Here is a 27,758-nt window from a genome sequence, read left to right as displayed (position 1 = left end):
ATTTTGGTGTAAAAGAAGAGGCTCCTAATGAACTAAATAAAAACCTAAACACAGAATGAAAGCAGACACTGATTTGCCTCCTCGGGGCAGGACAGTCAGCATTTCCCTTTGCTCTGTAAAGTACATCCTTTCCATTAAAATGAGTAGCTCCTTTGTTGAACCAGGAGGCAGTCAGTGTTCACAGGCTTCTGACAGCAGCCCTGCCTGGGGAACCGGGCTCAGACAAGCACTTGCACCACTTTGGTGCTGCTCGGGAGCATCTGGACTCCTCCTGCCTTTCAGGAAATGCCTGGATCAGAAATGAGCTCAGCCCTTCTACTCTGTCTGGGGAACTGCTCGCTGGAAACTGGAGTGGCATTTTTTCCAGGAGGAATCCGCTTTTCTGATTGCTTTACCTCACAACTCACGTACCCGGGCATCTAGGGTCAAGGTAGGTTTTCCATCCCACTTCCTCATGTCCTCTCCATGGTCCCACAGGTAAAACCACAGGGTACACCATGGTGTGTACCTTCTAGCTCCTCTCTCCTGAGCAGAGGAACGCTTACTCCTAATAGCAGAGATGCAGGCCCATACAGGTGGGGAGAAGGACATAGCCTCTTTGAATTGCTGGAACTCCCGGGACAGCTCCTCTACAGCCGAGACACAGGCCCATCAGGAGGAAGAGAGACTTCCTTTGTATTGCCGGAGTTGGCCAGCCACTTCATCCACCGTTTGTCCCTCGCCTTCTTTCCAGGACATCACTGCCAATGAGTTGGCATACGATGCTGGTGCACGTTGTAGAAACTTCCACCACATTGGACTTCATCTGGATCTGTGGGTAACTGCTCGTTATCTGGATCATTATAAATCACCTCCAGCATGGCTAATTCCCTCAGGTACTGGATAGCTCTCTCCATAGTGGTCCACTTGCCTAGATGACATGTAACATCTTCCTTGAAGGGGCACCTTTCCGTCATGCCTGACAGAAGTTGCCTCCAGAGGCTGAGGACTTGAGTCTTTTTCCCAATCGCCTTGTCAATGGCCCCTTCCCTAGACAGGGATCCCACCTGCTTGCCTTCCCTACCCTCTAATTCCAAGCTACTGGCCCGTTACCCCAGCATCGGAGCAGCCAGGTAACAATGTGCTCACCTGGATAGCGGCTGAAATCCTTTCTCATACCTCGCAGCTCAGTCAGGGATCAGGATTGGGTGATTATCTCAGGTTCTGCCTCTTTCTCCTGTTCTCGTGATGACCCTGGTTCACCTTCATCCCTCGCTAAGCAAACTGATTTCTCCGTGTATTTCTTCTTCTGCATAGGGGCGACTGACACCGGCACAGGTTGGTTCTCTGGTTCAGCTGCAGTGCCTGGCGCCAGGTTTGGGGTAGCTGCAGTGCTTGTCATGAGGGTTGGAATAGCTGCAGTGCCTGTTGGTCTGTTTGGCCTCCCTTCCACCTCAGGGTGCTGCATAACATCAAGCAGTGTTTGGCAGATACTGGTCAGGGCCCGGCACAACGCGGTTCCTTTCCAATATTCTATCACTTCACCAGGGTCCTGTAGCTGTTTGGGAGTGAAATCCCAAACCACTGGAGGCGAGAAGTTCTCTAGATACCTGCCCATCTTCTCCCATATGCCACACCACCCATGACTATCCAGCCTTGGGGCAGCTCTCTGGGTGGTATTCTTAAAAAACTTCTTTGGAGCCCTTAAACAAGACCTGAAACACATTCGGGAGACATAGCAAGACAAGCATGCTGGCTTGAACATCCCAATTATGTTCAGACTTCTCGAAAGCTGTTTTAATTAGCCTGAAGGAGGAAGGGGAGGTGAATGAGCAGGGAGAAATTATCCCCCCCATCTTCCCCACAGATTGGTTGCGATTACCAACAAATTCCGAGAGAGGGCGCCCGAGGTTCAGGAATGACATCGACGCCACACAGCTACCAGCTTAACCTCAGGACCCGTGACGTAATCATTTTGTAAGTCGACGTCACCCAGTACAGCAAAATGACAGTCCTGAGCCCGCGCCCAGAGGTGTTAAACATCACCGCAGGGAACACAGAGTGCATGTAAGAACTCACATAACACCGCCACGTGAACAAATGAGCCAACACTGGGACCAGCGACTATTTAACTAATATAAGAAATGCGTATAACAAATTTAACACGCTCTGGCCAGATCAGGAGGAAACAGGGAAGCCAGCGTTACCTTAGCAGGGCGGGAAACAAGGCTTATCCGATCGACGCCGAAGTGCTGTGTGAAGCCAGAGCGCAAAGCTGGGCAAAACCGGGGGGGCGGGGGGAAAGCCCGGCCCGGCCCCTTGGGAGCCCCGAGGGTCCCCGGGGAGCGCAAAGCCGGGCAGCTGCCCTTCCTCACGCTCCCGGCCCGCTCCTCCCTGTTAAAGCGGGCACCGGCCTCCTCAGCCATCCCGGGGGCCCGGCCGGGAAGACCCCCGCCAGGGACAGCCCCGGGCGGTGCTGCCCAGAGCCCACCCAGCCCCGCCGCTCTCCCCTCCGCCGCACCCACCCCTTCTCCCCCGGGGGTTTGTCCCCGCGGCAGCTGCAGCAGCATCGCGCCGCTTGCCGTCCCCAGCGTGCGGGGCAGGGCTGCCCAAACGGAGCCCGAGGGGTCACGGCCCGCGGGCCGGGACCAGCGGAGAGCCGCCAGGGAAACCGCCGCCTCCGTCCATCGCACGGAAGGGAGCCGCAGCAGCCGGAGAACGCTCCCGAGCCGTGCCGCTCCCAGGGCAAGCCCAGGCACCGCTTCACGCGTGGGACGTGCCGTCCCGAGAGCGGGGCTAGCCCAGGGGCGGCGGGGACAGGCTGGCCAGCAGCGCGGAGCCCGAGGCAAAGTCTGCCGAGGGTGCAGCCTTAGTCCTGGCTGGCCCTCGGCGCCTCTGGAGAGCGCCGGAGCCACGAGAACCGGCTCGGTCCCTTTGCATCGGTGTCCTTGCCACCGGGGCAATCGCTGCCAGAGACGCGGGGCCCCCCGGGCCGCTCCCCGGCCCCTGGCAGTGTCCCTCTCCATCTGCCCGCCCGCCCCTGCCGTGGGCAGGAGGTCTCCGCGCCCGCGCTCCCCCGGACGAGGAGCTGCAGCGCCCGGTGCGCGGTGCCGAGGGGCCGGCTCCTGCCCACCATCACCTGCGGCTGGAGGAGCCGCACCGCGCCCGCAGGCAGCGCTGCCCGCCCTGCCCGCCCATGCCGCTGCGCCCGACCGCCCCCGCTCGGCTCGGCTCGGCTCGGCAAAGCTCGGCAAAGCTCGGCTTCGGCTCGGCAAAGCTCGGCTCCATTCGGCTCGGCTCGGCTTCGCTGGGCTTGGCTCCGCTCGGCTCGGCTCGGCGGAGCTCGGCACAGCGCCGGAGCCCCCCCCAAGGCGAAGCGGTCAGGATGCTGACCAAGCAGGAGCTCTCCTTCGGCGGGTCCCGGGACGTCCCTGCTGAGCTCAGCCGAACCCTCCTCGCTGGGCAGCAGCTGGCAGGACAAAGAAACCCGGGTGGGCGCAGGACAGAGACACGGCGAGAGCGACCTGCCCTTCCCGGGAAAGAGGAGTCAGCGACGGCTCTCCCGGGACCGATGTCCCACGCCCACCCGTGCCTCTGCACCGAACAGGCTGGAAAAGGTCCCTGGCTGCCGATCCCCAACGCGCTCCCCCGCAGGAGCTCCCCGGACCCTGCTCGGGGCACCAGGGCTGGGCTCAGGAAGGAGTTTTTTTGGCACAGGTCCCGGGGGGGTTTGGCCTCCCTCTGCAGCACTGAGCACAGCCCCTTGCCAGGGTCCTCGGGGCCATTTCTGGCCAGCGAGTCCCTGCTGTTGCAGGAGCAGGAGTCCAGCTGTGCCCTCCAGCCCTCCGCCTCTCTTCCCTGGGCCAGCTTGGCAGGGGAACCGCAGGGACCTCCTCGTCCCCAGGTCACCTGGGGCTCCTCCCTCTTTCCTCTGCAAAACATGGCCTGCTTGGAAAGGCTGCAGGCAGGCGTGACGCTCCGTCAGGAAGGAGCTGCCGCTGCCTGCCCGGCCGTGCATGCCATGAAAGCTGCTGCTGGGGCCGGGGGTCTGGCGGGGCCCTCGCAGGCACTGGGCTGTCCGCTGGGCAGTGGGGATGCGGAGGGGGGGTCGGGCTCTGGCAAGAGGCTCCTGTCCCATCCCTGCCCGCGGGGACAGGCCCTGGGAAAGCCAGGCTGCCGGCATGGCAGAGGCTGCCAGACCCCCCTGGAGTGGGCTGCTGGAGATTGACGCCTGTGGAGCACCAGGCACCCAAGGCACCCCTTTGCCTGGTACAACAGCCCGACCCCCAGTGTCCAGGAGACAGCAGATGAACACACTGTGGGCAGACACTGCTGACGGAACCTCCCCCCCCAGGATAAAACTCCTTCCTGACCCAAGAACTGGCCATCGGCTGTTCCCTGAGCACATGAGCAAGACTTGCCGCCCAGCCCCCTGGGGCTGCCACGGCTCCAGGGGACACCAGCACTGCCCGACCGCTTTCCTTCCTCCCCTGGAAGCATCTCAGGGGCTTCCCAGCATGGACACCTGATACAGGTTTCTTCCTCTGGCAGGTCTCTCTAATCCCAGGTAGCCACCATGGGCTCCTCCCAGGCAGCTGCCTGAGCTGTTGGGTCTCTTTTGGAGGAACCTTTCTCCTCTGAGATCCGCCTGAGACTCCTCCCAGGCATCTCCCGGAGTCTTCTGACCTTTTTTTATAGGGACCAGAGATCACAGGTAGCAGTCCCAGACTCCTCCAAGGAAGCTACCCTAGATGTTTTTTTCTCCTCTGGAGGAAACTCTCTCCTCCCGGATCTACCCGAGACTCCTCCCCGAGTCTTTTGACCTTTTGTTATAGGGACCTGAGATCTCAGGTAGCAGCCCCAGAATCCTCCAAGGAAGATACCCGAGGTGATTTTTCTCTTTTGGAGGAAGTTGCCACTGCAATTTCCCTACCTGACAGCAATTTTAAGACCTCCACTGTGCACTGGCCCTTCCTTATTGAATTCTGTTGTAAACTGAAAAGAACCAAATGTGAATCCATTCTATTGAATCACAGAATCACAGGATGGTTTACGTTGGAGAGGACCTTTGCAGATCACCTAGTCCAACCTCCTAGCATGGGCAGGCACTCCTTTCTCTAGATCAGGTTGCTCAAAGCCCCATCCAACCTGACCTTGAACACTTCCAGGGATGGGGCATCTACCACCTCTCTGGGCAGTCTTTTCCAGTGTCTCACCACCCTCATTGTAAAAAAATGTCTTCCTCCTATCTAGTCTAACTCTACTCAACACAACCCTGCCCTTGGCAGTGCCTGTGCGGCGGTGGAAAACTCTTCACCTCCTCGGAGCACCACCTCCCCTGCACCTGTCACAGCTCCAGGTGGTGACCAAAGACATCTCCATCTTCTCCTAGGGTGCACCTCATCACCGTGCAGCCATGAGGGCTTGGAGAGCCCTCCTGCGTGTATGTGCAGCACAGCCCCAGGATGTCCTCAGTGGCACCGACATGTCCTCACTGCCCGCAGCACCCCAGCACAGACACCACTGCCCACTCACAAGCTGCCGCAGGTGTGGGGCACCCTCCCTGCTCAACCCGCAGCCCCCTATGACCCCAAGCTTTGTGCAGCGTGGCAGCTGAGGCTGAGGAAAGGCTCTCCAGTGTTGGGCACACAGTCCAGAGGACGAAGAAGACCCAGAAATGTCCCTGCTGCCCAGGGAGGTCCTCTTGCCTGGCTCCCAGGTACTTACTGCCCATGGTCCAGGGTTCAGGTTGCCCTCTTCCCACTGTGGGACAGGAGCCACTCCCCTCCCAGTGAGGGAAAAACCTCTGCTGGGAGCAAGCAGCCCACCACAGCCCAGCACTCCCTCCCTGCTCCTGGCAGCGCTGCAGCTGGCCACCCGCCACGTCGGGACCAACACAGGGGAAGCATCTTCTGCGAGGCTCTCCTCAGACAAGGATGTTTTTATGGTGTGTCTGAGAGGGGGAAAAGAAAGAAAAGAAAATTTCTCTGAAATAAAGTGACCATGATCTGTAGGAAACCAGCCCAGTGGAGAGAGAACTTGCTTCCGGAGACCTTGCAGATGCTGCTGGCTCCGGGGCTCCCAACAATCCCACCTGCTCCCCACCCTCCGTGCAGCTGCAGAAGGGGAGAGTGAGGATCCTTAGTGGGTGCAGTCTCATTGGGGAATGTATAAACACTTGACAAAGGGCCCTGCTGCCGCTGAATGCTGCGAACCAGGGGGTGGCCCAGCATGTCCAGGTAACCCACCTGCAATTTCAAAAGGAAGTCTGCGCTCTCAGCTGCAGCATCAGCCTCTCCTTCCGACTTTCCTGTACCGAGCGGTGCTAAGAGCTCCTTCCCCTGCTTCAGCGCAGGCTCACTCTTCTCCTGTGCTCGGCACATAGAGATTGCTTTGCAGGAGGCGGCCACCTTCTCCTTATCACCAGGTCCAGTGGGAACAAGGACCTGACAGCTCTTACAAAACACTGGCCAGAACGGAACAAACTCGCCTCTGCCTTTGAGAAAGCACAGTAAATGTGCAGGTCTCTGCAGAAAGCAGTAGGAGGGACGTCCCGCCACCTCTCCTCCAATCCTCTGCGCTTGAACAGGGAGGTGAGAGCAGGTTTGGTGCCGGAGGTAGCCGCTGGAGGAAGGCATGAGGTGCTGGTGGAGAGGTGGGGGATGGTGCTTCACGAGGCCAGGATGCTCTTGGCCCTGCTTCATCTCCTTCCCCCAGACCTCCAAGTCCCAGTCGGCCAAGGCTGTGCTCCAGCACAGCAACACCAAGGAGCACCTGGCGCAAGGACAGAGTGCCGACATGCCCGGAGCAGGGACCCCACAGGCTCCCCACGCTGAGTGCTGCCCTGCTTCCCTGCCGTGCTCACCGGGAGGCTTTTGCGCCCTTTGCTTTCCGCATCTTTGCCTGCTCATCCTGCCTGATGCCTGGCACTCTGCTCCAGTCTTCAGCTCCGGCACCGCGCCGGGCGCGCGCTCGCTTTTAAAGGCTGCGGGAACGTGGATTCGGGGTGCGTTGGCACCGCATCCCCCTCGGGGGGCACCGCAGGAGGCATCGTGCGTTTTATACCGAAATCCCCCCGCGCCTGCCGGCCGCCCCTCCTCGCCCGTCGCCCTCGGTGCCCCGCGGGCAGCGGTGCGGGGATCGGGCGGCGAACCGCTCCTGCCGCCGCTCCGCTCCTCGTGCATCCCGGTGCGGGATGCCGGCGGCGGCTGGGGCCGGGGGCGAGCGGGGCAGCACCCGGCCGGGGCGGTGCGGGGGGCGGCTGTTGCGCCGGGGCGGAGCGACGGCCCCGGGGCCGCCCCAGGGCGGGGGCGGCGGCGGGGCCGACGGCCCCCTTATAGCGGCGCGGCGGGGCGCGGGGGGGCGGCGGTGGTCGCGATGGAGTACGCGGAGGCAGAGGAGTACTACTACGGGGAGGAGACGGCGGGCAACGCGACGGGGGAGGCGTGCGAGTGGCAGGCGGACTGGGAGGCATCCTTCTCGCTGCTGCCGCTGCTCTACCTGCTGGTCTTCGCCCTAGGGCTGTCGGGCAACGGGCTGGTGCTGCTGACGGTGTGGCGCGGCCCGCGGGCGCGGCGCCGCTCCGCCGACGCCTACATCGGGAACCTGGCGCTGGCCGACCTGGCCTTCGTGGCCACGCTGCCGCTCTGGGCCGCCTACACGGCGCTGCGCTTCCACTGGCCCTTCGGCGCGGCGCTCTGCAAGCTCAGCAGCTTCCTGGTGCTGCTCAGCATGTTCGCCTCCGCCTTCTGCCTGGGCGGCCTCAGCGCCGAGCGCTGCCGCGCCGCCGCCCGCGCCGCCCCGCCGGCCCGCGCCGCCCCCCGCCGCCGCCCCGCCGGGCTGGGCCCGCTGGCCGCGCTCTGGGCGGCGGCGGCGGCGGCGGCGCTGCCGGCGCTGCTGCTGCGGGAGGCGCGGCGGGGGCCGCGCAACCGGACGCTCTGCGAGCTGGCGGCGGGCGGCGCGGGGCGGGCGGCGGCGCTCAGCCTGGGCGCCACGGCGCTGGGCTTCGCCGCCCCGCTGCTGCTGATGGCCGTCTGCTACTGCTGCGTGGGCGCCGCCGTCCGCCGCCACCTCCGCCCGCGGCGTGCCGAGGCGGCGGCGCGGCGGCGGCTGCTGCGGCTGATCGCGGCGCTGGTGGCCGTCTTCGCCGGCTGCTGGCTGCCCTTCCACCTGCTCAAGAGCCTCTTCGCGCTGGCGGCCGCCGGGCTGCTGGAGCTGCCCTGCGCGCTGCTGGGGCTCATCGCCCGCCTGCACCCCTACGCCACCTGCCTGGCCTACCTCAACAGCTGCCTCAACCCGCTGCTCTACGCCTTCCTCGACGGCCGCTTCCGCGCCCGCTGCCGCCTGCTGCTGGGGCCGCGCCGCCCGCCCGCCGCCACCGCCTCCTCCACGCTCAGCGGCCCCACGCAGCGCTCCGAGCTGCCCTCGGCCGGCACCAAGCTGTAGCGCCCGCGGCCCCGCCGCGCCCCAATAAATGCCCTTTCAGCCGCCGGAGCCCGCTGCCTTCTTCCTCCGGCTCGGCAGCTCACACGCAAAACCCCCCGCCCCGCCCCGCCCCACCGCCGGCGGGGGAGGGCAGAGACCCGAGGCGGGGGGGGGTCGGGGGCGCAGCACCCGCGGCCTCGGGTCACCCGGGGGCGCCGCCAGCCTCGCCCCCACCTCCCTACCCCGCCCCGACCCCCCGCCGAAGCGCCGGCGGCTGGCCCCGGGCCTCCCGGGCGGCGCCACGACCGGGCGCTGCTCCCCGCGAAGCTCCGGCCGGGACCGCCCGTTTGCCAGCCCCGGGTCAGCCCCTGTGCCGCCGGCCCCGGGCCCGGCCCCCCCGCCACCGCCCGGGGCCGCGCCTGCCCTCCACCGGCGGCTCCCTGCGGCGAGGGGGCTCTGGCACGGCCGCTGTCACCTTTCTAAGCCACCGCTCTCACGGCCGTCCAGGCAGTGTCCCCTCTGCCCCGCTTGCCTTGGGGGCCCATCCAGCCTCTGTAGAGCCACGTCTGGAGGCGGCTCAGCTCTTCTCCTCGCAGACAGAAGCTCCTTGAGGGTTGTCCAAGACAGCTGGGCGAGGACACGGGCATGCTGCCATCCCCTGGGCATGGTTGTCCCCGAGGGGCCCGGTGGTCCGCTGGACCCAGCGTGCAGGGAGCTGGGTGCATTTTCCTTGAGCTCAGGCAAGCCAGCCTTTCCCCAGGCACCATCTGGTGCTGCAGGTGTCCTCTAGGAAAACCCTTCCTATATGCAAGGGGTGACACCTGGGGCACCAGGTGTCTGCCTGCTGAGCCGACACCAGGCAGGCAGCACAGGGTCTTTGGAGCATTGCATTGGGTAGAAGAGTTACCCGTCCCATGCTGCTGCCAGCATGAGCATGCCGTACTTTGGGCTGTGATGGTATCTCATTTCTGGAACACCACGGACGTGTCACCCCTTTCTGGCTGGCAACGGGCAGTCCTTTCATGGAGTCTAATGGCCATCTCTGAGGGCTGAGCTTCTCCGAGGATGCAGCTGCTGATGCGGGAGCTGCAACAGGGCCAGCCAAGCCTTGTGGTGGCGATGCTGCCCCACTAGAGAAGTTGCACTAGAGAAAGCTGGGTCTGAGCTGAGTGGATGCCCCACTTGGCAGCGCTTCACATGCTGGTGGATGTGCTTTCCTCCTCCCCCTGGCTCTGCAAATCCTGCTGCGTTTTGCCATCTTGTCTCGGCACCCACAGATACCTCTGCAGGCACAGCCTGCTGGGTCCAGACCGAAGTGAGACCTGTGCCCTTGCAGAGAGTGACAGGCTGTGCTCCTCAGAGCCATGCATGCAGGGTGACAGGGGAACCTCAGGCAGCACAGACATAGGTAGGAGATCCTCAGGCCCACATGGTCAGGGCAGCGTAACACAGGGCTGTAAGCACTGTCCCACCGAGGCACCGGTGAAGAGTCCCTCCCTGTAGCAGTCCCTGCTGCTGCTCTCCTGTGGAAAGCTGCTGTCTCTCCATGCCCAGGCCAGCCCAGGGCATCAGCACCAAACTGGGGCAGGGTCACACTCCATAGCCTCCTGTTGCTCCTCTTTCCCCTTCAGCTCAGCTGGGCAGCTCTACCTAACCAACAGCATGTTAAAAAAACCCAAATCCTGCCCATCCCTCCTTCCAGGCATTGCCTGCCCCTGCCCAAGCCTTGCTTCTGTAGGGCTGTGGACTTTTCTTTCCCTGTGAAATGTTTAAACGATTTGGGACACCTGCCAGGGCAGCCATGGACATGGCTCCAGAGCACGCAAGGGGAACATGAATCCCAGTAAGGAGAGCCCTTGAAGAAGGGTGGAGGGTGCAGGGGGATCCCAGGAGGGGCAGGCACCCACCACAGCCCCCTTCCTCCACAGAAGCACAGCAGAGAAGAGATGGCAACGGTAGGGCTGGCAGGTGGGAGCTGTCCCACTGCAGGCACCTCTTTCCCTCGAGGGAAGGCCAGGAAAAAGGGCCTGCTGCCCTCGGGGTGGCCCCACACGCTTGCGTCCATGCCAGTCACCTGCTCTGTCCCCAGACCCTCCCTGGAAGACCCACTGTCTGTGTCGCACCCCAGCACAAGACGCGCTCGCTGTCCTCCAGCCCACGCCCTGAGGCACCTGCCCCACAGCAGCCCTGTGGGCTGCAGGGCCTGGTCCTGCGCTCCAGGGACAGAGCGGGCTCTGCCATCACCCTCACCATCCTCCGGGGCTTTCCCTGGGGAAAGGTCGGAGCGATGCTCGGGGCCAAAGCCCACGCAGAGGCGACTGGGGCTGGCCCCGCTGCGCTCCAGCAACCATCACAGCCCCTGTGCAGGGTGAAGCCATGTGAGACCCACCTGTCCTCCAGGCTGGTGGCAACACAGACCCTGAGCATCAGCTATTCAGGCACGGTGTCAGCACGGGGACAGGCTGGGGCCATGCGAGGAGTAACCAAGCCAGCCAGGGCATATGCCTTCCCTGCTCTGGGGTGCAAGCACCTGTGCAGAGGAAGAGCAGAGACAGCTCTGTGTCCGTCCAGGGTTTCTGCTCCACGTGCATCCACTGCTTTGCACTTGGAAGATGCATCCAGAGTATCCGTGCTCCTGCTGCCCACAGATGCTACATCCAGCTTCAAAACCAGCTCTCAAAGCTCAGGCTCTCTGGGCAACGGCTGGTTTGGACCTGCAGCATGAGTTTGGGGGAAACTGAGAGGTGGGAGGCTGGTCCTGCCCATGCCGTGGGGCAGCGCAGCTCTCCTCTTCAGCTACCGCTGTGCCTGAAGGCAGGCAAGCAGCTCTGAGGAGTGGAGGGCTGCCAGGAGCGGACAGTGCTGAGGTCATGGCCCCACCTAAGCCAAAGGCCAGCAAGGCAAGAGCAGGATCTGGGAGAAGCAGTTGGGAGCTGGGCCCCAAGGCACCCGGGGAGTCCCAGGGTGGCTGCACAAGGAGGAACAGTGCTCCCCCCCCGCCAGCACCGCTCCATACACTGAATGCTGTCACATCTTCTCTATCTCACTGCAGCTGCCTGCCCCAGCACCCCAGAGGAACATGCCTGTACCATGGCACTCCAGCAGGGAGCTGGGCTGATGGTGGGGGCAAGGGAGATGTGAGAAACCTCCTATGGTCACCCTCAGGTGCTGCAGGAAGAGGATTTAAAAAAAAAAACCCACAACCCAGCCTGCTCCAGCCATCCCCAGCTCGGTACATCAGGGCAGTGGCTTGTGCCAGACAGGCTCAGGAGGGGCAGAAGCAAAAGAGGGGAAACAACCATGTGGGAGTCTCAGTGGCCCAGAGCCAGCACCTGCACCCTGGCACCCAGGCTGCACCCAGGGCAAAGCAGCACCAGCATCATCTCTGCTGTGCCCTGGCGGCTCCTCCTTCCCGGGCTGGAGCAGCTGGACCGGGCAGAGGATGCCCAGCTGCCTGCAGGGCCCGGGACAAGGAGCTGCCAGTGGCTCCTGATGCTCTGACAAGGGCCCCACTGTGTGCTCAGCCACAGGCAGCCCCGGGCACTGCTGCACCTTGGCCCAGGGCTGGCTCCAGCGCTGAGTGCCTGCCTTCACTCCTCCGGGGAGATGCCAGCTGACCCTTTCAGGGCAAGGGGAGCCGCTTCCAGGCAGCTGCAGCAGGAGCTGGCGGCTGGCAGGAAAAGGAAGACTTTATCCCCTTGTCTCCCAAAGAAATGCGGCGGAGCCAACAAAGGCATGGTAGGGGTGCCCTGGCAGGGGCCGGGGATGCCTCTCCCGCTGGGGGATGTTTCCCTGGAGACAGGGCAGCACCAGGGGCTGATGCCTCCACACGTGTCCTGTATTCCCAGGCGCTGCATAGACAAAGAGGCACTTGATGAGCCATTGGCAGTGCCCTCGCTCGAGGGGTCCTGCCATGCAGCCCAGGCCTGGCGGCTGAGCCGGGAGCTTCACCTCAGCCTGGCCGAGTGTGACCCAGGGGAGGCAGAAGGGGAATGGCCCTGGTGTCAGAGCCACCCTGGCGGGGAGGGCACGAGGCCACCGGACCTGCAGCACCGCAGCTGCCCGGGCCTTCCTTGGTGAGCAAAACCAAAGCCATGTACTCTTGAGATCAGACAGGGATGCAGGCAGCAGGAGCCAGTGTGGTGGCACTGGCCCCCAGCCTAGCTTCTTGCTGCAGCTTCTCAGCAGCAGTTTGCAGAGCCCAGCCAGACCAGAGCCCACCCCATCACCTGCGCACACAGCACAGGCTCATCTGCGCGTCCAGCCCCAGGCACAGCAGCCCTGCGCACAGTAGCACAGCACCATCGCTGCTCGCTGCCGGTGGCCACAGCTTCTCAGAGACAGGGAAAACAAAGGGCTGTGGCCTCGGTGCACCATGCAAACACCCTGCACTGGTACCCACCTTCCCTTCTTCCAGGCTGAGCCAAGGCTTCTGGGTTTTTTTTTCTTCCAGTCCCAGCTGCCCATGACACTGGGAGTCAGGCTCCTCCTTCCCAAAGAGAGCTATGGGCTCTGCAGCACTGTACTCCTGCTGTACTTATACAACTCAACACGTCCCTCCCTGCCCAGATGCTTTGCTCAGCGTGTTCAAGTAACGGCAGCCTTAGAAGGGTCCCAAGATCCCCAGCCCTGTCCCCTGCCCTCTTCTGGGGCAGCCAGAGTGGTGGTACCCCTCAGTGGGGGGCTCCTGGCAGGACAAGGAGACAGTGAATCTACAATTTGTTCTGCTCAGTGGGCTGCAGCCCAGGGAGAAGAGGGAGCATTTGAGGTCTGGAGTGGCCCAAAGCGCCTGGTTTCTGCACACACCGAAACCACAGGGCAGGGACCCCTGGAGATGCAGCCTGGGCTCCCAGAGGTCCCCATGAACCTGGTCTTTCATTCCACTAATGTGGCAGGTGCCCAGAGCCCTCTAGGCCTCCCAAGGGGTGCTGAAGAGCTTTCTTGGAGCCTTCCCTCCATTGCAGGCTTAGAGGAGGGTCTCCTCTGCTCCTGCCGTGCAGCTGCAGCTTTGCTGATGAGAAAGGGCATAGCAAGATCATCCAAGAGTTGCCTGTCTAGTCTCATCCCACACAGTGGGCACTGGTCAAGTTAGGTTGCATATGACCAGGACTCTCAGACCATGAACAAATTCAGATGCTGCTCAGAGGGATTTTGAGATAACTGGCACTCTCCTGAGTAGATCAAGATACCCTGGGGCCTGGAGACCAGAAAGACTTTCTTGGCAGAGAAGTTTGCTGTGCCTTTCAGGTAAGGCAGTGGCAGAAGAGGAGACTGAGTATGCCCCACTGCATGAGAAAAAATAGCCCTGTAAGGTAGCTGGAAGCAAGCAGCACCCCAACACCCAGCCAGTCCTCGCTATAGGCTGCAGGAATGACTTGCAAAAAAAGGAAATGTTGATCATGTTGCTGTAAAATCAAACCCCGGATCTGACGCTGGTGACATGGAGTTTCAAGCCTTAAGGAACAGCAGCAATACATGACCCTTCAAAGACGTGCAGGCAGGACCGTGTCCCTCACACCGGGAGAGGGACCAGTTGCCACGAGCTCAGGTGTTCTTGTTCCACTCTGCAAGAGAACTGGGCAAATCTGTACGAGGTGGAGGATCACCAGCAAAGACCTCGGGTTCCAGGGTAAGGCTGGCAGGACAATCACGGTCCTGCTGGCAGGAGCCCCCGAAGGCTGTGCGCTACAGCAGGTGAGAAGCCGAGGCAAAGTTGGCCTGTAACAATAATCATCGCGAGACCCAGAAGTTCACGCTAAAAAAGTTATTTTCCTGCCTCGTTGTTAAATACATAAATGAGCAACCTTACCAATAGAAATATGTATGTTACGAAGTATCTAGGTGATGGCTGTGGGAAGACTTTCCAAAATGGATGACTGTAACAACGGCACAAAGGAGGGACTTAAGGTGGTCTTATAAAGAGAGGGGACATTGTACAAAATGCAACTCGCATACTTAGTATTTCTGCTGTAAGAACCAGCTGGAAGCAGAGGAAGACTGAGGGAACTGACCACAGACGTGACATCAACAGGCTTTACTGTAGCATGAAGGTGTAACTGCCAAGGCTGCAGCAGGTGAGATTTTTTCAACAGGCAGCTGCAACAGCCTCCAAAGCTGCAGCAGGGACACCCTTGTTAGATGCAAGGGAAGAACACACTCATGGGAGAGGTGTGCGATGCAGAAAAGTGGTGCAACCTCCACCCCTTGAAGATTTTAAGAGCTCAATTGGAAAAGGCCCTGAGCAACGTGATACAGCTTTTGGGTACACCTTGCTTGGAGCAGGTTATTTAGATGACCTCCAGAGGTCATTTTGTTCCTATGTTTTTTAAAGGCACTACTAAACCTTAATGTTACACATAGGTCTACCTAAAGTTACAAAAAAAAAAAAAAATCAAATTGAAGTAGCTGCAGAGAAGTTACAGGAAAGTTTTGAGAACGAAGAAAGTTTTATTGGGAATTAAAAGTTCTTGGCTTGCTTTTCCTAGCAAAACGGAATTTTAGAGAGGACACATCAATTGTACTGATGAAAGTAACTCCAGGGAAGAAATGTAACTGAAACAAAAATACTTGGTACAACATCAAAAAAATGAAATGCCATAAAAAGAAGTTAAAACTGGAAATGAGAAGTTTCCAGAGAACAGAAGAAAAAAACCTGAGTAACACCTTCCTAACAGAAGAGTGGGAGTAGGGGATCAAACTGCGTCAGGAAGCTCAAGAAATGTGTAAGAGCTATTTGTCCCACAATGGTATACTCCGGGTGTTAGGAATTAAAGTTTGCAAGCAGCAGCATCTCTGAACTGTATTTTAATGAAATCTTGTTCTTTAGAATTTCTGCTGGCCACCTGGAAAGGACAAAGATTTCTTCTTTCACTTTAATATAAAACTCAGCTTCTACAGAAGGATCACTTTCATCTGAAGCACTAGTGCGCCGTCACAATTAACAAAACCTCCAATATGCGTAAGGAAATCAAGAAGACTGGTGGAACTTGCTCCTACATTTAAGGAACACTGCCCCTCTGTCCAGGAAGGTGTAGGGGGGTGGGGGGATGCTCCTTACTTTCATTTATACCAGGATGCCCAGACCCAGATCCTGAATGAAAGCAGTTATTACCATACCTGGAATTCAGGTAATAAGCAAAAGTCTTCCCTCTCTCCTGCAGTATGTAGAGCTTGAGAGTTTTCCAGGACTATAAACCATTAGTGCTTAAGATCCTCTGTGCAACGGATGTTTAATTTGGAAATTTTTTTGCAGAACATCTATTACACATTTAGCTGTCCAAAGAACCCCAATGGTCCATTTAATTTGATGTTCCTGAAGGTGGGTACTTCTTGGTCATGCTGTGTTTTTTCAAACCGCCAGGCTGTAGGGGATTTCCATTTTCTGAGCACCGAGTTCATACACATCTTGTCCTACCAGACCTGAGAAGCTGGCTAGCCAGCGAATTCAAACCAAGCCACCTTGGCCACAAGTGGTCTGCCAGGAGCTGTAGTGGGACCTGGGGAGGGGGGTTCACTGCCAACTGAGGTGAGAGACCGCTAGGACCCCCATCGGGGAGTGGCCAGGTGCCAGCCATGCCTGCCCCCCATTCATTCTGCCCTGACAGAAAACCTGCGGCAGGACTTTGTTTAATCACTGGGTTGTGACAGGATTAAACGATTAAAGCTGCAGTTCCTCCCCGGTGCCGACACCGTGTTCGGATGACCTTTAGCAGTGGCGGGGATCCAAACGGCGGGGTGGTGGGTGGCAGAGCATTGTCCTTGCTGCTGACCCAGGGCCAGATGTGACTCAGCGATGCAGGGCTCCAAAGGCTCAAAATTCCAGCACTCTAATAAAATTACCCGAAAGAGCAAGTTGATCAAAGCAATGCAAGCCTGAAGAAGTGACAACAGAACAGAGGGTCACTTTATTTTCAGCTGGTCGAGGAGTTCTGCTGTTGCAACTTCGCCTCAAAGAAATAGCAGCAAAAGTGTGCAATAAGGTGACTGCTAGAAAAGAATCTGCTCCAGCTTTCTCCCTCTGATGATCACAACCCACTGTGAGCAGCCTAAGAGGCCATCTTCTTCTAAAAGGATCCTCAGCCTCTGACTGTTAGCATGGTGACAACTCCACCTGCTTATAGAGGAGACCTCATATTCAGGAACCTCACTGCACTGGCAAGTGCCAATCCCCTGCCCCTAACCCTCTCAGAACCACCAAGATTTCATCCCCTCCACTCACGCTTACACAGGGAATGTGTTTTGATCTCCTCCGTGTAGCTCAAATTCCTGACTTCACTATCTCTAGCCCAAGTTCAGTATCTTCAAAGTCTAAGTCCTAACCTCTTCTTCCATAACTCAAGGCTTATTTTTAAGTTGCTGCCAGGTTCTTACTTGAGACAACCTACTAGGCAGGATGTTCTCGTCTTCCAGGTTCAGCACATGAATATACCCCAGATGCAAAAAGGGTACTCACACTTTTACCTCACTAAAAACACACAGCAACCCTCCCATCATATCAGGCACAGTTCCTATTTCTTTTAAAAATAAATATTTATAAACAAAAGGAAGAGATTCAGAGAACTACAATGTTAAAAATTTTCCTGCCAACAGCACGAATCTCTTTTTTATGTAAAGTCACAAGAACAAGTTGTACACCAACACAAGTACTGTCTAAAAACCCTCTCTCCTCATCAGCTGCCACAGTCCTCTACTGCAGGAATCCACATCTCCCATCGCAGCAACCAGCTCCTCTGCACTTCTCTAGAACTTGTACTGGGGCTGCTCAGTCTCCTTTTGTGATCAAGTCCTCAATATATGCATCCAGTTCATCATCTGTATTAATATCAATGTCCTGAAACCAAAAGCACAAGAAATACCAGTGAAAAGTGAATCTTGAAGAACAGTGCAAGAAGGGATAAGACAGAGCAACACAGCATCATCTGCAACATCTGTGCTGGTCAGCCTTTATGCCCTGACTTCCAGGACTCTCCAGCTGCTGACATCTGCTGTGAAAGCACCACTAGCTTTCTTTGTCAGAGCCTGCCTGACCGTGCCCGGAAACCAGTCAGCATTTGATGCTCAAACACCACATTCAAGCAACAGTTTTACTGTGCTGATCTGGTTCAAGTATTTTTTTTTTTAGCTTTAAAACACATTTTCCTAATAGGGAGCAACTGCTTCCATCTGCCTTCAGTAGCTTTTCCATTGGGTGGTCTTAATTTTCTGTAAAGTACTTTTTTATTTAAAGTTTATTTATTTAAAGCTTTTATTTAAATATATATTTGCTATTTTAATTTACTATTTAATAGTATAATTAATAGATTTCACCATAAAATTTTTATATTATTTGTTTAAAGGTTTGCATTTCTATACATGGGGTTCAGAATCTAGCACATTTCTGCCCAAGAATGGAGCAGAAATACCCTGCAGAACACTGCCTATGCCCAGAGAAATTTTCCTGCAGCCCCATGTTTCATAGCAGAAAGTAGAAAACAAATGGAAGCTGTGCACTATGGACACACCATGAAAAATCCATCTGTGAAAATCAGCACTCATCAGGACCTCCACGGCCTGGGATCCCAAAAGATGGGCAGCGACAGCAGCTACGCACTCAGCTGCTTCTGATGGTCTAAGACCAAGTTGCACCCAATTGAGAAAAAGCTGAAGCCCAGTTAAATGCTGGACTAAAACATCTCAAGTGCCTGGCGGGGCCTGGGTCTGGGGAAGGTTGCTGCTTGTGGGGCAGCTTTGGTTTTGCACCCCTTCCTCACCCACCTCCTGCACTTTCTGCAGAAGGGCCACAATGTTAGTCCTCAGCTTCTGCAGTTTCTCCTCCGTTTCCTTCAGCTTTCTCTCTGAGTTGCGGAGGTTTTCTTCACAGGCTTTGGCCCGGGCATCAGCACGTGTCTGATATGAATTGCACAGGTTCTGCAGACCTACCTCATACTGTTTGAAATATTCTTTCTGTAGAAGACAAAACACAGCAGATGACGCATTAAGAAGCACCGAGCATCAAGAAAAGCCCAGCACTCGCAGCTTGTAGAAGAGTTCAGCTACCGGCACCCCGTGACCACACACCCTGCCTGCGGTCGTTACCACACTCACATTTACATTCCTGATTTGCCTACTGCAGGCAGCACAAAAATCGTATGGGTTTTCACATTCCTCAAAGACCAGAACTGCAACAAAAGCTGCCTGAATTCAGATTAAGGATGCAGCATGTTTTAAAAAGCCTAAAACCGCAGTTAGGCTGCAGAAAGATCTGACAGGCTCTGTACGCAGTGAGTTTCTTTAGTATAGACCACCCAGACAACACAGCTTATTATTGCAAGGTAGGAACATCTATACTTGCAGAAAACTCCAGACAAGACCAACATGACCTGCAGAAGCAGCAGGACCGGTAACTCAAAGCAGACACCTGAATTAGCAAGAGAAAAGAGGAAGAGACAAGAGAGACTGCCAACACATACACTCCAAGTGAGGGAGTAGGGCGTTTTGAAGACTACCAAATAAGCAGTGGCTGTTGTCATTTGGTCATTTGTAGGTGGCTTTTGTCATTTGTAGGTGGCTTTTGTCGCCTACAGATGCCTCCTGAAAAGGTCTCCCTTTGTGGTATGTCAGAGAAGAGAGAAGTCAAGAGAAGCCAGTACCATTTCTCTGCATTTCAGCCTGCACTGGACCTTCCAATACCAGCACGCAGACACTGGTGCAGGCTCAGTCCCATATGTTCCTTCCTCAAATAAATGGAGGCCACGCCAAAAGCCTTAAGATGTACAGCTGACTCACAGGTGGTCAGCCTGCTCACCTGGAGAAGTGTGAGGGGGGTGGCTTCTGTGTTCTCTCCCATTTTTAAGATTGCCTCTGCAGAAGTTAGATTTATAAGGCTGGGGACAAAACAAACGTGTACCTACATCCTATTTCTACAAACCTCTGACCTGGCCTTTCTTTTTTAAAAGCTTAATAGCAATGGACAAGATGTTAGGATAATAGCAGCCAACAGCTTTCCCACACAGAAGTATGGTAATTAAAAAAATCCTCAGACAACAACTGCCAAAAGACCTAAGGCATGTTTCAGAGGCTCTCATTCTTTTTCTCAGCTATGTTAGTCTAAGGATCCAAATAACCTTTTGCAGAGTGCGATCTTGCATCAACAGGATGCACACTTGCTGTAAGAATGGAATGTGTGTGTGGAAAAATCCCAAACTTACTTTTCTAGAAATACTGAACTCACCAAGGGAAACGCCAACAACCCTTCCGAGCTCATGGAACTCAGCTCCTTCTTGGAGATAGGAAAATTTGGAGGTAAGAAGTACCGCAAACAATTTCTATGCAGGAAAGAAAAACACAAAGCCAGAATTGGAGTTTAAAAGACTAAAGCAATCAGACTGTAGCAGCTCACAAGAACTGCAGTGAACCCACCGAAGAATCTGGACTAGTAAGTCTACTGTTTCTTGGCTGCTGCTGGGACCAGTGGTATCTGGCTCAATTCTGACACAGTCTGAGGTAGAAGGTTCAGCCACAACAAACTCCCCTTCCTGCTGTGTATCTGGAGCCTGGTACTCGGGAGAGGGAGGCTTCATCAACCTCACATCCTCACTGCCCTTCTCTACCCTGAAAAAAAAAAAATTAAGGGAAAGTCATATATCTTTTTCTACACTGGCCATACCTGAAACACTGTTAATGGCTTCATCAGAACCCGTACCCAGCTGTCACTCTAAGACCTCTAGATTATACAACAGCTGCCTCCATCAAAGCGATGGGCAGACTGTATGGAATCTGTCATGCTCATTGGAATCAGTCTGGTCATGAAGCAGCTGGACAGTCCTGAGCACACACACGCTCCCTGACATGACAGCAACATATTTGTCTTCAGCATCCATGGAAGTAAAATGGGGTCTTCCTCCTGAAAGCAAAACAAGCCTCCAAAATCCAGTAGCTAGAGATAGTTACCAGCGATCCCTTGGTGTGGTGTCTGTAGGAACATAATCAAACTTCACCTTCCAGCGTACTGCATGCTTGCCCATTTCCACAGCTGTGACACGGCCCGTGAACCACTCCTTGTTCACACGCACTTCCACATGCAGCCCTTTATCTGCAAGGAGGATAACAGTAAGGATGTTTGCAAACATTCAGATGCTGGAGAGCACATTCTGCATGAGCTCTAGAAAAGAGAGCCACCCTCAGCGGGGAGCAAACCTAAACCTGTGACAATTCCTTCAAATGGTATGTAAACCATAAAAACACCACTGTCCTACTTAAGAGTCGGAAGATGCAAGGAAATTATATGGCATTTTCAGACAGAGGGTTTCTCCTGTACTCTGGGCTGTTTGACATGGGCTTTCCACGTTTGTGTTGGCCACTAGGACAATTTGCCACGTGCTCCTAGTGGCTCACTTTCCGGACAGCTCCTTGGGATCAAGCTGAAGAAATGCCCTGCTCTGGCAGAAGGTGCAATACCATCCTGGCTATCATCTTTCCTGGGGGTCTCTCAGCATCTCTTCTCTCACAGCAGCACAGCAGGTCTAGATACAGTCCTCAGCATTTCCCAGCTAACATAGCTCCATGATCCATTCAGTTAGGAAGGGTGAGCACGACATCAGTCTACACCACGCAGCCAAGCATCACACCCGTCAATGTGATGCAGCCCTCAGATTACAGATGTTCCCACGCCACAGCTGCCTCTTGTCTACTCAAGGGGTTCCTGGCCAAAAAGTTTCATGTGAGTTAGAGTCATCTCGGGGTTTGGGACCCAAATTTACACTAATTCTTATTTTAAAAAGCTCATTAATCAAATTACACGTTTAACCAGTGAGCCTAGTTCTGCAACAGTTCTTTTCCACTGTGTTAGATGACAGAGGCAGTTCAAGGGTTCATTTCTCACCTTTCTGAGCCTTCTTCAGTTCTGCCAGATCTTCTTCCCCAGCACTGTCTGTGAGCTGTGAGCAGAGAGGGCTCAGATTAGCTGTCTCCCACCAACATTATAAACACTTGACAAATACTTTCTGCTGGGAAACCAGTTTACTCTCACCTCTACCACCACCTCACTGGAATCCTTCTTCTCTTCTTTCACTGCCACAAATTTGCCCCGTTTTGCCTTCTCCTTCTTGTGCTCCCCCTCATCCTCAGACCCATCCTCTGTGGTGTTCAAGGTCCTCTTCCGAGTGGTGGAGGCCTGTAGGAAGCAAACAAGCTCTAGCTATAATTCCAGCATGCTACCAACCAAAACCTTCCTTCAGCCAAGTTAAAAAAAAATGCACAGCATCCAGTATTTCATTTGATAGTTAATTAGCTTTTCCAGAAGGTTTTAGCAGGTGCTACGTGATCATGCAAATGCTCACCCCACCACTCCACATTCTTTTTTTTTTCTAGAGAAACAATCTGGTCTAACAGGAAAGAGATGAAACAGGTCTTCACCCTAACCCAAGAGTAAAGTAAAAGTTATCTTGTCCCGCACAGGGACTATAGTGCAAATCCCATGCAACAGAGCAAGACAGGCTACGCAGAATAGTAGGTAAGGAGCTGATAGCTTTCATCCCATCGAGTCTCACCTGTGGGTATTTGACAGTGGCAGATTTCTTCAGTGCTGGCACTTTGGCAGCTTTTGGGCTGGGTGTCTCACGTGAGCTTTTGGGGCTCTGCAGGACAGCAGAAGGTGGTTTCGTTGTTGTACCTGGTTTGGCAAGAGTTTTTAAAGCGCTGTTGGACTTTCCAGCTGTCACAGTGTGCTGGTGTGTCCTGGAAGTGCTGGCCTCCTCCTTGGAGAGCATGCTTGCCAGTTTGGGAGTGCTGATGTTTGGCCAAGGTGAAGAGCTCTTTTTCAGCTGACTGATGGACTTGGGAAGAGACACAGGTGGTGGTGGTGGTCTGCTGGGAGCGTTCTTGATTACATCAGGTAAAGGAGGAGATCGTGGGCGCTGAGGTCGGGTCTGTGACTGGGTGTTCTGAAACAAATGAGGGTATACAGAGAGAAAGGACGGAAGAGTCAGGCACTGCTTTTCAGAGCAGCTAAGGACAGCACAGAAGAGTACAAAGCCTACAGTGGTATCCCATTTACCTCCTCTGCAGGCCGTGTGGTCACTTCCAGAGGCAGTTTCTTTAAGTCAGCTTGAGATCGAATGGGAGTGGTTTTCTATTTTTATTAAAAAAAAAAAAAAAATCAGAAAGGCCATCTTTAAAAGCTGTCAGGGCCTGCCTGACCCCAGCCCCGCAAACAGTTTTCAAGTTTAAAATCAACAATTATAAGAAGGCTTTTTCTGTGTCCTTCATCCGAACACCAGCAGTCACTCCCATTTTCCTAGCAGAAAATGAAATGCAAGCTGAAATGCTTGTTTTCTGTTATTAAAACAACCCCTACCCCATGAAGGAGCACAGGTGGCATTAGAGGCTGAGACAGACATGACTCAGCATCAACCATCTGCACTAGGAGGTCCCTCAAACCTGCTGTGCTTAGCTGGAGACCTCCAGATTCACCTGCAGTGCTTCCAGCTTCTCCTGCTGCTGGCGGATTTTCTCTGTCAGTTGTTTCTGCTTTTCCTCCTGTGATTTCAAGTCTTTCTTCAGAGTTCCCAATGGCACCTTCTGCTTCTGCTCTGCAGCTTCACATCTAGCACGAAGGGAATGCAAGACAACCTCAGCAACGACAGCAGAACCTGCATTGCCTTATACACACAGCATTGTCCCCATATCCCATCCCAAATGCAGCAGTAAAACCACTTTCCTTTCTGCAGTAGCCACAATCTCAAAAACAGTGGTTTTCTTCTTGGGAATCATATATATGATTTAAGGATCAAAAGCATAGTTAAAAAACAAGCCATTTACACTGGGAATTACCAATTCAGAGCCCAGGAGCTAAACAAAGCTTAGGAATGAACAGCTGTGACTGGTTTTGTGTAATTTCTGTACTCTGGACTTTTACAGCAATTTTCCTTCCTATCAACTTATGTCTTCATATCAATTCTTCTTTTTACAGACTTCCTTTCCATTTAGAAAGGAAAGCTTATTACCAGTAACCTGTGATTAAGACGTCATTTACATGAGTCTTCCAATAGAAGATGCACTTTGCCTTGTCGCCCAAGGCCACAAAGTTTTCCTTTGCAATATCCCTTAACTATTTGCTTTTCCCATCCTCTTCAGCTCACAGCCTACAGAACAGTGGCGAGTATTCTACTCCCTCAGGTCCTCTCAGGTGCAGAATCCTGGAAGAGTCCTTGAGAGAGGAGGAAAACGCAGGTAGGAAATACATGAAAGTGGACTGGCATCACCTTCAAATTTCTGGCTGAGCAGCTGGTTATCAGGAGCATTGCCAGAGGAAGAAGAGGGGACTGAGGGGTTCCCAGGCTCACCTCCTGTCACAGAACTGAGTCACAGACAGACACACCAGGATCAAACCCTTCAGGACAAAGTCACGCAGGGATAATGTGAGACAGGAAAGCAGCAGTCCCAAAACAACTCTTGCACAACGCAAGAGATCCAGCTGACTCCTACACTTCCTTGGAGGCAAGCCGTTAAAAACTTCCCACAAGTGTGAGTCTTACAGATAAAGGGAGGACCCCGCTCTCCTTGTGGATCACACAGAGCTCCAAGAGGCTGATGAGAGATGATTTTAATCTCGATCTCTGATCCTGAACCTGCCAATTGATGGGATATCCCCTAGCCTGCGAGATACGTACTGTGATCAGCTTTGTCAGTGGAAAGGAGCACAAGCAGCAGTTTCTCCATCAGCCTCTTCTCAGCTGAAGCACTGCAGGGGATTTTTTCATAGAACGATTACTTCCTCCGCTAAGAAAGCATCTGTCATCACTGCAAAATGACTGCCTGACACCAAAGCTGCAATTCCCAAAGATAAAGCTGAACAAGTGGCACCATATGCAAGTTTCCCAGCAAATGCCATCTCCTATGCCATTGCATGGATTGAGGCTGAAAATATTGTTAAGCTGTATCTTACAGCACAAGAAAGTACAAAAGTGCCTGTTAGTTCTGCCGACAGGAAAAAATTAAGACTACTCATGACACTCAAAACCACAGATTGCATCACTAGAGGCAGCAAGTCAGAAAAAAGGAATTATCTTTGTAGTCAGAATAGTCTGCAACTCAGCACCGAGACTTTCATAGTCTTCTGGTGCCAGGAGACAGTCTGAACATCAACTCTGACAGTGCTTCATCTTCAACTCAGCTGGATGAGATTCTGCACAGACCCTTATGCCGCGCAACCTTGAGGACCCCCCCCACCATGGTGGCAACACCAATGCTTCCCAAATCCTCAGTCCTCCCTCAGACAGTACAAATACATGGAATGGAACAACTGGGGCACATGGTCAAGACACGGAGGTGAAAGTGTCCAAACCCATGGCACAAGGACACAGCAAGAAACACCAGGCAGTAGAGGACTTAGAAGGGAAGTTCAGAAGTGCAGTGACTGCAAGGAAGCCCTGCTTTGTACTGGCACCAACCAAGCCACAGGAGTGCTAGTGCAACTTCTGTAGAAAACTTTCTGCCTTGTGTAAAAGGACACAATCACACTCACTGTTGGAAGGTGCACGTGAGCCTACTCAATCCAAAAATATTCTAGTTATTTATCCTCCCAGAGTAAGACTCCTGAGATCCCTTTCAAAGAAGCTGAAATGACCAGAAGTTTGGATCACCTGCCCAAAGCACCTCACCCGCCCTTTACCACCTCTCTGCAAGGCGGATGTGGGACGACAGCATGCGTGCGCACACTGCGGAGGCACTCTAACTCACGCCAACCAATGTCCCAACATGTTCTCACATGAAATGCAGCCAAACCCCTCCAAATTTTCAAGGTATTACAAATACAAAATTTAAATTCTTTCATTAGTACATCACATTCCTTTTAGGTTATATGATAAAAAAATCTCATCTGCACATACACAGAAGAGCACAAAGACAATGGCAGGTGGGGGAACCTGAGTAACACCCTTCCCTGGCTACTCCCAGGCCATCCCAGGAACCACCAGCCCATCCAAGGCCTATTTCCACAAGCCCAGAGGCCCAAAGGCAGATCAGGAGATGCAAATTAGGTACTTAGAAGAACAGATACCCAGCCTGGGCTCCTGCCAGGGCTGCCCCAGGGCAGCCTCAGCCCCAGTGTCCAGTCAACAAGAGCGGCTCTCCGAAGCATCTTTTGGACCAATGGGAGGAACCAAAAGCAGGTAAAGGAAGGGACTGAGATGATTTGCGGAGGAACAAACATGGAAAAACAGAGAAATAAAAGGCTAAAGAGGGCCAGTTGTACATAAACAGTTGGCTGATCAGTGCACTTGCCTTTGTACTAAATTCCATTTCTAACTGTTTTCCTGGGCGAGGGGCTCTATTCTGCATGCACATGTGTGTATGGGGGTCCAAGTGCCGGCAGCTGGAGCGAGACCACTGGTCGCAGGGGCCTGGGTGCCACCAGCTGCAGTGATTGCAGGCATGCACATGAACATGTGATTCACAGCAATCAGGCAGCCAGACAAGCCAGCAAGGAGGTGGCCTGGGAGCAAGGGGAGGGGGTGTCTAAGGGTGAGCTAGCAGGAGCTGACTACTGGACGGACCAGGGAGTCCTGCCAGACTGCAGGAGACAGGTATGGGAGTGTAGGCAGAGCTGTGGGCACCTCTAGGCAGGAAGCACCTGGGAAGAGCAAGAATCCAGATCCGCTATGGGATGGAGAGCGTTCCTAAGGCGAGACGCTAGGAGGTCTGTAGTGTGTATGTGTTATTTGTGTCCACGTGAGGAGGTCTGTACCCCTCACCCCCTGGAGCTGCAAGCCTCGGGCCTCATCTATTGCAGTGTAAGTAACCAGAGGGACAGGATCCAGCAGCCAGCTATGGACATATTTCCACTAGTGGTCCTTCGTCCTGATCAGCCAAGAGGGAGAAGGATGAGGCTGCTGGTGTGGTTTGCGTTGAGTGCTGCGCATGTCCGGCTGTGTTGATCTGCATGGCTGGACACGCATACACATGTGGTCTATCTGTGTTTGTGTGTGTGTCTACCAGCAACACATTCCCAGCCTCGCTACTGCTTCCACCTGGGTAGCTGGAGGTGTAGCAGCCTCTCCTCGGGCTTGCAGATTCATCCCTGCCCCAGCAGTTTAGTCAGAAGACATCCTCAGCACAACCACACTCTTCGTAGCTCCACACCAGGGCACAAATACGTGCAGCAACAGGGAAGCTAACATTGGTACTTTTCCAATGACAGGTGCCAAAAGGAAGAAGCCAGAAAATCAATACTTTCCAAATATCAACATCAACACTTCTTTGCAGACTTTTCAGCCACAGATGTTAAAATTTTTATTCCAATTAAAAGTTACCACCTGTATTCATTCCCTTTGTCATTAAGCACTGAGCCAAGGTACCTGAATTACAGCTGAGCAGCTTCCCCCGTTACACAATAAAGACAAGAATCGGCTTCTAGCAGTGTCTCTCTCCACACAGAAGCAGCAGCCTAGAGCAATCATTTTCCTCATTCAAATAATGACTAGGTTCTACCTAAATTTTCTAACTGTGAAACACACCGCTGGGAAATGAATCGACGCGTTGCTCCCTCAAATGTGCAAATGTCATTCTTGGGCTCACTGCAACTCAGAGGTGTTGCTGCAGTTTGCGTGTTTAATGGGTTGGAGCTATAGTAGCAATAAAAACAATTGCTGAGATCCCACTGAATATATATTGCTCCTGGCCTGCGCTTATGACTATTCTTCAATTGCTGTCTATGCTACCTACATTAAAATTAACATGCATAAACTAAGGCTACAATCATTATTTCCAGTGGCAGTGCAGAAAAAACATAAAGGAACTTAATTCACCAAGTCACTGGTTGAGGTGTGAGAGGCCTCCAGAGGTCATCTGGTCCAACCCCCTGCTTAGGCAGGGCCACTTGGAACGGGTTGCCCAGGACCGTGTCCTGGAATATCTCCATGGATGGAGACTGCACGTCCTCCCTGGGCAAGCTGTGCCTGTGCTTGGTCACCCTCACAGGGAGAAAGTGTTTCCCGATGTTCAGAGGGAACCTCCTGTGTTCCGGTTTGTGCCCATTGCCTCTGGTCCTGCCACTGGGCACCACTGAGAAGAGCCAGGCTCCGTCCTCTGTGCACTCTCCCTTCAGGTATTTATATACATTGATGAGATCCCCTTGAGCCTTCTCTGCTCCAGGCTGAACAGCATGTATTGGTGCCTGGGGTTGTTCCTCCCCAGGGGCAGGACGTTGCACTTCTCCTGGTTGAACCTCATGAGGTTCCTGTTGGCCCATTTCTCCAGCCTGTCCAGGTCCCTCTGGATGGATGCATCACCCTCTGGCCTATCAGCCACTCGTTTGGTGTCATCTACAAACTTGCTGAGGGTGCGCTCTGCAATTTGTGTATTGCACAAATGCCCACCAA

General features: G+C 54.6%; 3 protein-coding genes across 7 annotated transcripts in view; 1 reads left to right on the top strand and 2 right to left on the bottom strand.

The window, feature by feature from the left end:
• Nucleotides 1-5,302: 5,302 nt before the first annotated feature.
• Nucleotides 5,303-7,163, bottom strand: LOC128145601 (uncharacterized). The gene is made up of 2 exons (XM_052795955.1): nt 6,228-7,163; nt 5,303-5,932 (listed from the first exon to the last, which is right to left on the bottom strand). The coding sequence occupies exons 1-2, from the start codon at nt 7,161-7,163 to the stop codon at nt 5,906-5,908; spliced, it is 963 nt and encodes a 320-aa protein (XP_052651915.1). The 3' UTR covers nt 5,303-5,905.
• Nucleotides 7,164-7,329: 166 nt separating this feature from the next.
• LOC128145603 (apelin receptor A-like) lies at nt 7,330-8,472 on the top strand. Its single transcript, XM_052795967.1, has one exon. The coding sequence runs from the start codon at nt 7,357-7,359 to the stop codon at nt 8,422-8,424; it is 1,068 nt and encodes a 355-aa protein (XP_052651927.1). The 5' UTR covers nt 7,330-7,356; the 3' UTR covers nt 8,425-8,472.
• Nucleotides 8,473-16,284: 7,812 nt separating this feature from the next.
• The window catches only part of MORC2 (MORC family CW-type zinc finger 2), a 61,746-nt gene continuing 50,272 nt past the window's right edge, over nt 16,285-27,758 (bottom strand). For all 5 annotated transcript variants that reach the window (XM_052795947.1, XM_052795948.1, XM_052795949.1 and 2 more), the window contains 10 exons: nt 22,852-22,984; nt 22,436-22,510; nt 21,930-22,322; nt 21,410-21,553; nt 21,263-21,317; nt 20,332-20,473; nt 19,801-19,992; nt 19,613-19,706; nt 18,157-18,345; nt 16,285-17,233 (listed from right to left, as the gene is read on the bottom strand). In XM_052795947.1, coding sequence (XP_052651907.1) covers nt 17,165-17,233; nt 18,157-18,345; nt 19,613-19,706; nt 19,801-19,992; nt 20,332-20,473; nt 21,263-21,317; nt 21,410-21,553; nt 21,930-22,322; nt 22,436-22,510; nt 22,852-22,984 — 1,486 coding nt within the window. In that variant the 3' untranslated portion in view covers nt 16,285-17,164. The remainder of the gene's footprint in view (nt 17,234-18,156; nt 18,346-19,612; nt 19,707-19,800; nt 19,993-20,331; nt 20,474-21,262; nt 21,318-21,409; nt 21,554-21,929; nt 22,323-22,435; nt 22,511-22,851; nt 22,985-27,758) is intronic.

Source organism: Harpia harpyja, chromosome 9, assembly GCF_026419915.1.
Source record: "Harpia harpyja isolate bHarHar1 chromosome 9, bHarHar1 primary haplotype, whole genome shotgun sequence".
In the NCBI taxonomy this organism is placed as follows: domain Eukaryota; kingdom Metazoa; phylum Chordata; class Aves; order Accipitriformes; family Accipitridae; genus Harpia; species Harpia harpyja.
Note: the sequence above shows the minus strand (reverse complement) of the source record. Positions and strands in the feature narration are given on the sequence as shown.

Bases quoted from the DNA above. Each gene is read 5' to 3' on its own strand.
- LOC128145601 (XM_052795955.1), bottom strand. From the start codon at position 7,163: ATGCACGAGGAGCGGAGCGGCGGCAGGAGCGGTTCGCCGCCCGATCCC. The intron at 5,933-6,227 runs GTGGGTTACCTG...TCCCCCTCTCAG, and splicing joins ACTTCCTTTTGAAATTGCAG to ACACACCATAAAAACATCCT.
- LOC128145603 (XM_052795967.1), top strand. From the start codon at position 7,357: ATGGAGTACGCGGAGGCAGAGGAGTACTACTACGGGGAGGAGACGGCG.